A 12721-nucleotide genomic window follows, 5' to 3' on the forward strand; every position below is an offset into this window, starting at 1 on the left:
GAGGTTCAACAGTATATTATATTATCATGGTATCATTCACAGAGGTTCAGCAGTATATTATATTATCATGGTATCATTCACAGAGGTTCTACAGTATATTATATTATCATTCACAGAGGTTCAGCAGTATATTATATTATCATGGTATCATTCACAGAGGTTCAACAGTATATTATATTATCATTCACAGAGGTTCAGCAGTATATTATATTATCATTCACAGAGGTTCAACAGTATATTATATTATCATGGTATCATTCACAGAGGTTCTACAGTATATTATATTATCATTCACAGAGGTTCAACAGTATATTATATTATCATGGTATCATTCACAGAGGTTCTACAGTATATTATATTATCATTCACAGAGGTTCAGCAGTATATTATATTATCATTCACAGAGGTTCAACAGTATATTATATTATCATGGTATCATTCACAGAGGTTCAACAGTATATTATATTATCATGGCATCATTCACAGAGGTTCAACAGTATATTATATTATCATTCACAGAGGTTCAGCAGTATATTATATTATCATGGTATCATTCACAGAGGTTCAACAGTATATTATATTATCATTCACAGAGGTTCAGCAGTATATTATATTATCATTCACAGAGGTTCAACAGTATATTATATTATCATGTGTCATTCACAGAGGTTCAACAGTATATTATATTATCATGGTATCATTCACAAGGTTCAACAGTATATTATATTATCATGGTATCATTCACAGAGGTTCAGCAGTATATTATATTATCATGGTATCATTCACAAGGTTCAACAGTATATTATATTATCATGGTATCATTCACAGAGGTTCAACAGTATATTATATTATCATTCACAGAGGTTCAGCAGTATATTATATTATCATGGTATCATTCACAGAGGTTCTACAGTATATTATATTATCATTCACAGAGGTTCAGCAGTATATTATATTATCATGGTATCATTCACAGAGGTTCAACAGTATATTATATTATCATGGTATCATTCACAGAGGTTCAGCAGTATATTATATTATCATTCACAGAGGTTCAACAGTATATTATATTATCATGGTATCATTCACAGAGGTTCAACAGTATATTATATTATCATTCACAGAGGTTCAACAGTATATTATATTATCATGGTATCATTCACAGAGGTTCAGCAGTATATTATATTATCATGGTATCATTCACAGAGGTTCAACAGTATATTATATTATCATTCACAGAGGTTCTACAGTATATTATATTATCATTCACAGAGGTTCAACAGTATATTATATTATCATTCACAGAGGTTCTACAGTATATTATATTATCATTCACAGGGGTTCAACAGTATATTATATTATCATGGTGTCATTCACAGAGGTTCAACAGTATATTATATTATCATTCACAGAGGTTCAGCAGTATATTATATTATCATTCACAGAGGTTCAACAGTATATTATATTATCATTCACAGAGGTTCAACAGTATATTATATTATCATGGTGTCATTCACAGAGGTTCAACAGTATATTATATTATCATGGTATCATTCACAGAGGTTCAACAGTATATTATATTATCATGGTATCATTCACAGAGGTTCAACAGTATATTATATTATCATTCACAGAGGTTCAACAGTATATTATATTATCATGGTATCATTCACAGAGGTTCAGCAGTATATTATATTATCATTCACAGAGGTTCAGCAGTATATTATATTATCATTCACAGAGGTTCAACAGTATATTATATTATCATGGTATCATTCACAGAGGTTCTACAGTATATTATATTATCATTCACAGAGGTTCTACAGTATATTATATTATCATGGTATCATTCACAGAGGTTCAGCAGTATATTATATTATCATGGTATCATTCACAGAGGTTCAACAGTATATTATATTATCATGGTATCATTCACAGAGGTTCAGCAGTATATTATATTATCATGGTATCAGAGGTTCAACAGTATATTATATTATAATTCACAGAGGTTCAACAGTATATTATATTATCATTCACAGAGGTTCAACAGTATATTATATTATCATTCACAGAGGTTCAGCAGTATATTATATTATCATGGTATCATTCACAGAGTTTCTGCAGTATATTATATTATCATGGTATCATTCACAGAGGTTCAGCAGTATATTATATTATCATTCACAGAGGTTCTACAGTATATTATATTATCATTCACAGAGGTTCAACAGTATATTATATTATCATGGTATCATTCACAGAGGTTCAGCAGTATATTATATTATCATGGTATCATTCACAGAGGTTCTGCAGTATATTATATTATCATGGTATCATTCACAGAGGTTCAGCAGTATATTATATTATCATTCACAGAGGTTCTACAGTATATTATATTATCATTCACAGAGGTTCAACAGTATATTATATTATCATGGTATCATTCACAGAGGTTCAGCAGTATATTATATTATCATTCACAGAGGTTCAGCAGTATATTATATTATCATTCACAGAGGTTCAGCAGTATATTATATTATCATTCACAGAGGTTCAGCAGTATATTATATTATCATTCACAGAGGTTCAGCAGTATATTATATTATCATGGTATCATTCACAGAGGTTCAGCAGTATATTATATTATCATTCACAGAGGTTCAGCAGTATATTATATTATCATGGTATCATTCACAGGGGTTCAGCAGTATATTATATTATCATTCACAGAGGTTCAGCAGTATATTATATTATCATTCACAGAGGTTCAGCAGTATATTATATTATCATGGTATCATTCACAGGGGTTCAGCAGTATATTATATTATCATTCACAGGGGTTCAGCAGTATATTATATTATCATTCACAGAGGTTCAACAGTATATTATATTATCATGGTATCATTCACAGAGGTTCAGCAGTATATTATATTATCATTCACAGAGGTTCAGCGGTATATTATATTATCATTCACAGAGGTTCAACAGTATATTATATTATCATTCACAGAGGTTCTACAGTATATTAAATTATCATGGTATCATTCTGCTTGTGCTGAAATCATGTTTGTGACCAATTCACTTTCAATATAGAATTAACATGATAAAGGTGTTTCTGTTAGATGATACATGATACATGATGACGACTCTGGTCAGTCGTTGACTATAGAGATGGGTGTTACCGTGGTTACAGGTCACATGACGATACAGAACACAGCACAACGGGAAGTGACGAAAGATGATGTCGCTGCCCTACACCAATCACAAAACCACCTGGAGATGCTCGTCCACCTGTGTGTGTGTGTGTGTGTGTGTGTGTGTGTGTGTGTGTGTGTGTGTGTGTGTGTGTGTGTGTGTGTGTGTGTGTGTGTGTGTGTGTGTGTGTGTGTGTGTGTGTGTGTGTGTGTGTGTGTGTGTGTGTGCGTGCGTGCGTGCGTGCGTGCGTGCGTGTGTGTGTGTGTGCGTGCGTGCGTGCGTGCGTGCGTGCGTGCGTGCGTGCGTGCGTGCGTGCGTGCGTGCGTGCGTGCGTGTGTGTGTGTGTAACGGATGTGAAACGGCTAGCTGAGTTAGCGGTGGTTCACGCTAAATAGCGTTTCAATCGGTGACGTCACTCGCTCTGAGACCTTGAAGTAGTGGTTCCCTTTGTGGAGCGATGGGTAACGATGCTTCGAGGGTGTCAGTTGTCGATGAGTGCAGAGGGACGGTTTAAAATTGTACTGTTACGTGTGTGTGTGTGTGTGTGTGTGTGTGTGTGTGTGTGTGTGTGTGTGTGTGTGTGTGTGTGTGTGTGTGTGTGTGTGTGTGTGTGTGTGTGTGTGTGTGTGTGTGTGTGTGTGTGTGTGTGGTTGTTAGGGTGTGTATTGTATTATTGTGGATGACTGTCTATTTTTGACCCATTAATTCTGTGTGGTTACAAGGTAAATTCTGTGTGGTTACAGGGTTTAAACAACTCAAAGGGTGAAGACAAGGTATTCATTCAGAGTGGTTAAAGTTAGGGCTGTGGTTTGGGGAAGACAAGGTATTCATTCAGAGTGGTTAAAGTTAGGGCTGTGGTTTGGGGAAGACAAGGTATTCATTCAGACTGGTTAAAGTTAGGGCTGTGGTTTGGGGAAGACAAGGTATTCATTCAGAGTGGTTAAAGTTAGGGCTGTGGTTTGGGGAAGACAAGGTATTCATTCAGAGTGGTTAAAGTTAGGGCTGTGGTTTGGGGAAGACAAGGTATTCATTCAGAGTGGTTAAAGTTAGGGCTGTGGTTTGGGGAAGACAAGGTATTCATTCAGAGTGGTTAAAGTTAGGGCTGTGGTTTGGGGAAGACAAGGTATTCATTCAGAGTGGTTAAAGTTAGGGGTATGGTTTGGGAAAGACAAGGTATTCATTCAGAGTGGTTAAAGTTAGGGCTGTGGTTTGGGGAAGACAAGGTATTCATTCATGAGAAATGATTGGCCGGCAGATTGAACTGGTGATGCTCAGAGCCAGAGGGAGCTGCTCAGACCAGTGCAGTTCAGATACAATATCTCTTTGAAATAAAGCACGTATAGATCTGTTGTTTTGACGGAGCAAGGAGAAACAAATTTTCCCTATTGGAGAGTCAACTAGATTTAGCGAGGGTAGATCAAGGTGAGGTCTGGCTACACTGCTAAATAACATGACAGTTCCGGACGGAAGCGGAGTCACGTAAATGAGAGGAGTCAGAGCAGCAGCGCGCACGTCGTGTTTGGTGGTGAGCGTGGAGGAAGCCATATATCGACGTTCTGGGTGTCCTTCTCAAATTTCCGGGGATCAGTCTGTGTGAGGCAGAGTATCCGGGGATCAGTCTGTGTGAGTCAGAGTACTTCCGGGGATCAGTCTGTGTGAGTCAGAGTATTTCCGGGGGGATCAGTCTCAGTCTGTGAGTCAGAGTATTTCCGGGGATCAGTCTGTGTGAGTCAGAGTATTTCCGGGATCAGTCTGTGTGAGTCAGAGTATTTCCAGGGATCAGTCTGAGTCAGAGTATTTCCGGGGAGTCAGTCAGTATTTCTGGGGATCAGTCTGTGTGAGTCAGAGTATTTCCGGGGAGTCATTTCAGAGTATTTGGGGATCAGTCTGTGTGAGTCAGAGTATTTTCAGTCTGTGTGAGTCAGGTATTTCGGGGGATCAGTCTGTGTGAGTCAGAGTATTTCCGGGGATCGGTCTGTGTGAGTCAGAGTATTTCTGGGGATCAGTCTGTGTGAGTCAGAGTATTTCCGGGGATCAGTCTGTGTGAGTCAGAGTATTTCTGGGGATCAGTCTGTGTGAGTCAGAGTATTCAGTCTGTGTGAGTCAGAGTATTTCCAGGGATCAGTCTGTGTGAGTCAGAGTATTTCAGTCTGTGTGGGATTTCAGGGGTCTGTGTGAGTCAGAGTATTTCCGGGGATCGGTCTGTGTGAGTCAGAGTATTTTTCTGTGGGATCGGGGAGTCTGTGTGAGTCAGAGTATTTCCTGTGTGAGGGATCAGTCTGTGTGAGTCAGAGTATTTGAGTATTTGGGGATCAGTCTGTGTGAGTCAGAGTATTTCTGGGGATCAGTCTGTGAGTGAGTCAGTCTGTGTGAGTCAGAGTATTTCCGGGGATCAGTCTGTGTGAGTCAGAGTATTTCCGGGGATCGGTCTGTGTGAGTCAGAGTATTTCCGGGGATCGGTCTGTGTGAGTCAGAGTATTTCCGGGTAGGTTAGGGTGTAGGCCTCTCCAACAGGTCGATCTCCAGATGCCGGTAGCTACCAGCCCACCTATGAGTTGCTCGCCAAACTATTCTGAATAGTACATAAAGTCGCTCTGGATAAGAGCGTCTGCTAAATGACTTAAATGTCATGTAAATGTAAATGTTCACGTGTTCAACCACCACAAACAGTAATAAACTAAATCTCACACAGTATCACAACAAGCTGCCAGCTACTCACTAATCAACACAACGTTGATATAATCCCACCCCTGGTTAGCCACTACTGCCTTTAAAAAACAAGCCAATCCTAACACAATATCTGCCCATTTCATTTCCAGTAATATGGCCCCTGTCTTTCTGTGTGGTTGGGTGCGTGTGTCTATCACACCGTATGTAGCAAGTTGACGTGATAACGGTCTTGTGGGTTGACTGAAATATTTTACCCAAAACCCTTCTAACTGTAAAGTAGCCTCAGAGGTATATTTTAATCTAATACTTTTATTTTAAAAATCTGGTACATTAGATGGGACAATCTAGATGCAGAATTAAAGGGCCAGACTCAAAAATGTAATTCTAATTGCATAATTCTGAATTAAAGGCCCAGACGCATATTTAAAGGGCCAGACGCACAATTAAAGGGCCAGACACACAATTACAGGGGAATTACACCCCAAAATCTAAAACCTACTTTTATTTTTCATTTTTCAATTTATTTCATTCTAATGTAATTAATTTAATCTAATAATAATCTAATGTAATCTAATGTAATCTAATGTAATCTAATTTAATCTAATTTAATCTAATGTAATCTAATGTAATCTAATGCAATCTAATGTAATCTAATTTAATCTAATTTAATCTAATGTAATCTAATGTAATCTAATGTAATCTAATTTAATCTAATTTAATCTAATGTAATCTAATGTAATCTAATGTAATCTAATGTAATCTAATTTAATCTAATGTAATCTAATGTAATCTAATGTAATCTAATGTAATCTAATGTAATCTAATTTAATCTAATGTAATCTAATGTAATCTAATGCAATCTAATGTAATCTAATGTAATCTAATTTAATCTAATGTAATCTAATGTAATCTAATGCAATCTAATGTAATCTAATTTAATCTAATTTAATCTAATGTAATCTAATGTAATCTAATTTAATCTAATTTAATCTAATTTAATCTAATGTAATCTAATGTAGATTGTATAGGGCCTTAGAGCTGTTTATTAACTAGGTATATTGACAGAAAACATAATAACAGATTTTATAGGGCCTTAGAGCTGTTTATTAACTAGGCATATTGACAGAAAACATAATAACAGATTGTATAGGGCCTTAGAGCTGTTTATTAACTAGGCATATTGACAGAAAACATAACAGATTTTATGGGGCCTTAGAGCTGTTTATTATACAGGTATATTGACAGAAAACATAATAACAGATTGTATAGGGCCTTAGAGCTGTTTATTAACTAGGCATATTGACAGAAAACATAACAGATTTTATGGGGCCTTAGAGCTGTTTATTATACAGGTATATTGACAGAAAACATAATAACAGATTTTATAGGGCCTTAGAGCTGTTTATTAACTAGGCATATTGACAGAAAACATAACAGATTGTATGGGGCCTTAGAGCTGTTTATTATACAGGTATATTGACAGAAAACATAATAACAGATTGTATAGGGCCTTAGAGCTGTTTATTAACTAGGCATATTGACAGAAAACATAACAGATTTTATGGGGCCTTAGAGCTGTTTATTATACAGGTATATTGACAGAAAACATAATAACAGATTTTATAGGGCCTTAGAGCTGTTTATTAACTAGGCATATTGACAGAAAACATAACAGATTTTATGGGGCCTTAGAGCTGTTTATTATACAGGTATATTGACAGACAACATAATAACAGATTTTATAGGGCCTTAGAGCTGTTTATTAACTAGGCATATTGACAGAAAACATAACAGATTGTATAGGGCCTTAGAGCTGTTTATTAACCACAGTGCACTACTTCTTCTTGGTCGCTAAGGACCAGGGAAGAGTTGACAACATAGTGTCCTACTTCCTCTCTAAGGACCAGGGAAGAGTTGACAACATAGTGCCCTACTTCCTCTAGTACACTAAGGACCAGGGAAGAGTTGACAACATAGTGCCCTACTTCCTCTAGTACACTAAGGACCAGGGAAGAGTTGACAACATGGTGTCCTACTTCCTCTAGTACACTAAGGACCAGGGAAGAGTTGACAACATAGTGTCCTACTTCCTCTCTAAGGACCAGGGAAGAGTTGACAACATAGTGCCCTACTTCCTCTAGTACACTAAGGACCAGGGAAGAGTTGACAACATAGTGTCCTACTTCCTCTCTAAGGACCAGGGAAGAGTTGACAACATAGTGCCCTACTTCCTCTCTAAGGACCAGGGAAGAGTTGACAACATAGTGTCCTACTTCCTCTCTAAGGACCAGGGAAGAGTTGACAACATAGTGCCCTACTTCCTCTAGTACACTACGGACCAGGGAAGAGTTGACAACATAGTGTCCTACTTCCTCTAGTACACTAAGGACCAGGGAAGAGTTGACAACATAGTGCCCTACTTCCTCTCTAAGGACCAGGGAAGAGTTGACAACATAGTGTCCTACTTCCTCTAGTACACTAATGACCAGGGAAGAGTTGCCAACATAGTGTCCTACTTCCTCTAGTACACCAAGGACCAAGGAAGAGTTGCCAACATAGTGTCCTACTTCCTCTCTAAGGACCAGGGAAGAGTTGACAACATAGTAAACTACTTCCTCTAGTACACTAAGGACCAGGGAAGAGTTGACAACATAGTAAACTACTTCCTCTAGTACACTAAGGACCAGGGAAGAGTTGACAACATAGTGCCCTACTTCCTCTAGTACACTAAGGACCAGGGAAGAGTTGACAACATAGTAAACTACTTCCTCTAGTACACTAAGGACCAGGGAAGAGTTGACAACATAGTGTCCTACTTCCTCTAGTACACTAAGGACCAGGGAAGAGTTGACAACATAGTAAACTACTTCCTCTAGTACACTAAGGACCAGGGAAGAGTTGACAACATAGTAAACTACTTCCTCTAGTACACTAAGGACCAGGGAAGAGTTGACAACATAGTGCACTACTTCCTCTCTAAGGACCAGGGAAGAGTTGACAACATAGTGCCCTACTTTCTCTAGTACACTAATGACCAGGGAAGAGTTGACAACATAGTAAACTACTTCCTCTAGTACACTAATGACCAGGGAAGAGTTGACAACATAGTGCACTACTTCCTCTAGTACACTAAGGACCAGGGAAGAGTTGACAACATAGTGCCCTACTTCCTCTAGTACACTAAGGACCAGCGAAGAGTTGACAACATAGTGCACTACTTCCTCTAGTACACTAAGGACCATGGAAGAGTTGACAACATAGTGTCCTACTTCCTCTAGTACACTAAGGACCAGGGAAGAGTTGACAACATAGTGTCCTACTTCCTCTAGTACACTAAGGACCAGGGAAGAGTTGACAACATAGTGCCCTACTTTCTCTAGTACACTAAGGACCAGGGAAGAGTTGACAACATAGTGCCCTACTTCCTCTAGGTCACTAAGGACCAGGGAAGAGTTGACAACATAGTGCCCTATTTTCTCTAGTACACTAAGGACCAGGGAAGAGTTGACAACATAGTGCCCTACTTCCTCTAGGTCACTAAGGACCAGGGAAGAGTTGACAACATAGTGCACTACTTCCTCTTGTACACTAAGGACCAGGGAAGAGTTGACAACATAGTGTCCTACTTCCTCTAGTACACTAAGGACCAAGGAAGAGTTGACAACATAGTGTCCTACATAGTGTCCTACTTCCTCTCTAAGGACCAGGGAAGAGTTGACAACATAGTGCCCTACTTCCTCTCTAAGGACCAGGGAAGAGTTGACAACATAGTGCACTACTTCCTCTAGTACACTAAGGACCAGGGAAGAGTTGACAACATAGTGCCCTACTTCCTCTGGTACACTAAGGACCAGGGAAGAGTTGACAACATAGTGCCCTACTTCCTCTAGTACACTAAGGACCAGGGAAGAGTTGACAACATAGTGCACTACTTCCTCTTGTACACTAAGGACCAGGGAAGAGTTGACAACATAGTGTCCTACTTCCTCTAGTACACTAAGGACCAGGGAAGAGTTGACAACATAGTGCCCTACTTCCTCTAGTACACTAAGGACCAGGGAAGAGTTGACAACATAGTGTCCTACTTCCTCTAGTACACTAAGGACCAGGGAAGAGTTGACAACATAGTGTCCTACTTCCTCTAGTACACTAAGGACCAGGGAAGAGTTGACAACATAGTGCCCTACTTCCTCTAGTACACTAAGGACCAGGGAAGAGTTGCAGGGGAGAAAAGGGCCTATTGGAAAGCCAGATAAATAATGAGTAGATCGCATGCTAGAAAAGGTTGGAGCCCCCTGGAATGGGGTAACCCTTGACAACAACATCAACCATTAAACCAAATTAAATAAAGACAGAAGAAGAGAGAAGACCTGTACAGTGGGCGGGACAACACACAATATAGTACACCCATTTGTAGACGCACACGTCAATCAACCTGTCAACCAATCAGACGTGCCAGTGGCCCTATGGACCAATCAGAGTGTTCAGAAGTTGAGTGTCTCTGACATCATCTTCCACCAGTCCATCAGCTCCTCCTTTTCCTCTTCCTTCCTCTCTACCAAGGACTCCAGCTCAAAGTCCACCTGGAGACACACACAGGTTCGATGGTTAGACAAACAGTTTAACACTAATCCTCTCCACCTGTAGATAATGCATGTTAACTAGTACTGAACGTACTGTTGTCATGGTAACTACTACTAGACATACTGTTGTCATGTTAACTAGTACTGAACATACTGTTGTCATGGTAACTAGTACTGAACATACTGTTGTCATGTTAACTAGTACTGAACATACTGTTGTCATGTTAACTACTACTGAACATACTGTTGTCATGGTAACTAGTACTGAACATACTGTTGTCATGTTAACTAGTACTGAACATACTGTTGTCATGGTAACTACTACTGAACATACTGTTGTCATGTTAACTAGTACTGAACATACTGTTGTCATGGTAACTAGTACTGAACATAATGTTGTCATGTTAACTAGTACTGAACATACTGTTGTCATGGTAACTACTACTGAACATACTGCTGTCATGTTAACTAGTACTGAACATACTGTTGTCATGGTAACTACTACTGAACATACTGTTGTCATGGTAAATAATACTAAACATACTGTTGTCATGTTAACTAGTACTGAACATACTGTTGTCATGGTAACTACTACTAGACATACTGTGGTCCTTCTGTAGCTCAGTTGGTAGAGCATGGCGCTTGTAACGCCAGGGTAGTGGGTTCGATCCCCGGGACCACCCATACGTAGAATGTATGAACACATGACTGTAAGTCGCTTTGGATAAAAGCGTCTGCTAAATGGCATATATTATTATTATTATATATATTAACTACTACTGAACATACTGTTGTCATGTTAACTAGTACTGAACATACTGTTGTCATGGTAACTACTACTGAACATACTGTTGTCATGGTAAATACTACAGAAAATACTGTTGTCAAGGTAACTACTACTGAACATACTGTTGTCATGTTAACTACTACTGGACATACTGTTGTCATGGTAACTACTACTGAACATACTGTTGTCATGTTAACTACTACTGAACATACTGTTGTCATGGTAACTACTACTGAACATACTGTTGTCATGGTAACTACTACTGAGCATACTGTTGTCATGGTAACTACTACTGAACATACTGTTGTCATGGTAACTACTACTGAGCATATTGTTATCATGGTAACTACTACTGAACATAGCTGTTGTCATGGTAACTACTACTGAACATACTGTTGTCATGGTAACTACTACTGATAATACTGACGTCATGTTAACTACTACTGAACATACTGTTGTCATGGTAACTACTACTGAGCATAGCTGTTGTCATGGTAACTACTACTGAACATAATGTTGTCATGGTAACTACTACTGATAATACTGATGCCATGTTAACTACTACTGAACATACTGTTGTCATGTTAACTAGTACTGAACATACTGTTGTCATGGTAACTACTACTGAACATACTGTTGTCATGTTAACTAGTACTGAACATACTGTTGTCATGGTAACTACTACTGAACATAATGTTGTCATGGTAACTACTACTGATAATACTGATGTCATGTTAACTACTACTGAACATACTGTTGTCATGGTAACTACTACTGAACATAGCTGTTGTCATGGTAACTACTACTGGACATAGCTGTTGTCATGTTATTATGGTTGTCATGTTATTATGGGTTGTTGTTGTCATGGTATTACTGGGTGTTGTTGTCATGGTTTCATGGTTCTTACCCTAATAGCAGGACTGTAGGGGACAGCCACCTTCTTGATGACAGTCAAGTAACCTGGAGCATAGGCAGATACCTTGTAGTTCCCTGCTGCCAGGAGACGCCAGTAGTCTCCGTCCTTAGCTGTTATCAATACACAATCAATAATCAATCATCAATATCACTGTACTTAGCTGCAATAAGAAAGTACATTAGTAATCAATACACATTAATAATCAATACTATATTATCAATAACATTATCACAGTCCTTAACTATGATCAATATCATAATAATCAATAACAATTTATCAATATCAATAATCAATCAACTCTAATCAATGATAACAATCAATAAACTCTAATCAATATCGGAATAATGAATAAACTCTAATCAATATCATAATAATCAATCAACTCTAATCAATATGATAATAATCAATCAACTCTAATCAATATGATAATAATCAATAAACTCTAATCAATATCATAATAATCAATAACAATTTATCAATATGATAATAATCAATCAACTCTAATCAATATCATAATAATCAATAAACTCTAATCAATATCATAATAATCAATCAACTCTAATCAATATC

The 12721-nt window shown here is 38.0% G+C and overlaps 1 protein-coding gene across 1 annotated transcript in view; it reads right to left on the bottom strand.

Moving 5' to 3' along the window:
* Positions 1 to 10014: 10014 nt before the first annotated feature.
* cpe (carboxypeptidase E) overlaps positions 10015 to 12721 on the bottom strand; it is a 48600-nt gene continuing 45893 nt past the window's right edge. Inside the window, exons 9-10 of the mRNA XM_046336165.1 lie at positions 12143 to 12261; positions 10015 to 10448 (exon numbers count right to left, since the gene is read on the bottom strand). Coding sequence (XP_046192121.1) covers positions 10350 to 10448; positions 12143 to 12261 — 218 coding nt within the window. The 3' untranslated portion in view covers positions 10015 to 10349. The remainder of the gene's footprint in view (positions 10449 to 12142; positions 12262 to 12721) is intronic.

The sequence above is a fragment of the Oncorhynchus gorbuscha genome, unplaced genomic scaffold, assembly GCF_021184085.1.
Source record: "Oncorhynchus gorbuscha isolate QuinsamMale2020 ecotype Even-year unplaced genomic scaffold, OgorEven_v1.0 Un_scaffold_960, whole genome shotgun sequence".
In the NCBI taxonomy this organism is placed as follows: Eukaryota; Metazoa; Chordata; class Actinopteri; order Salmoniformes; family Salmonidae; genus Oncorhynchus; species Oncorhynchus gorbuscha.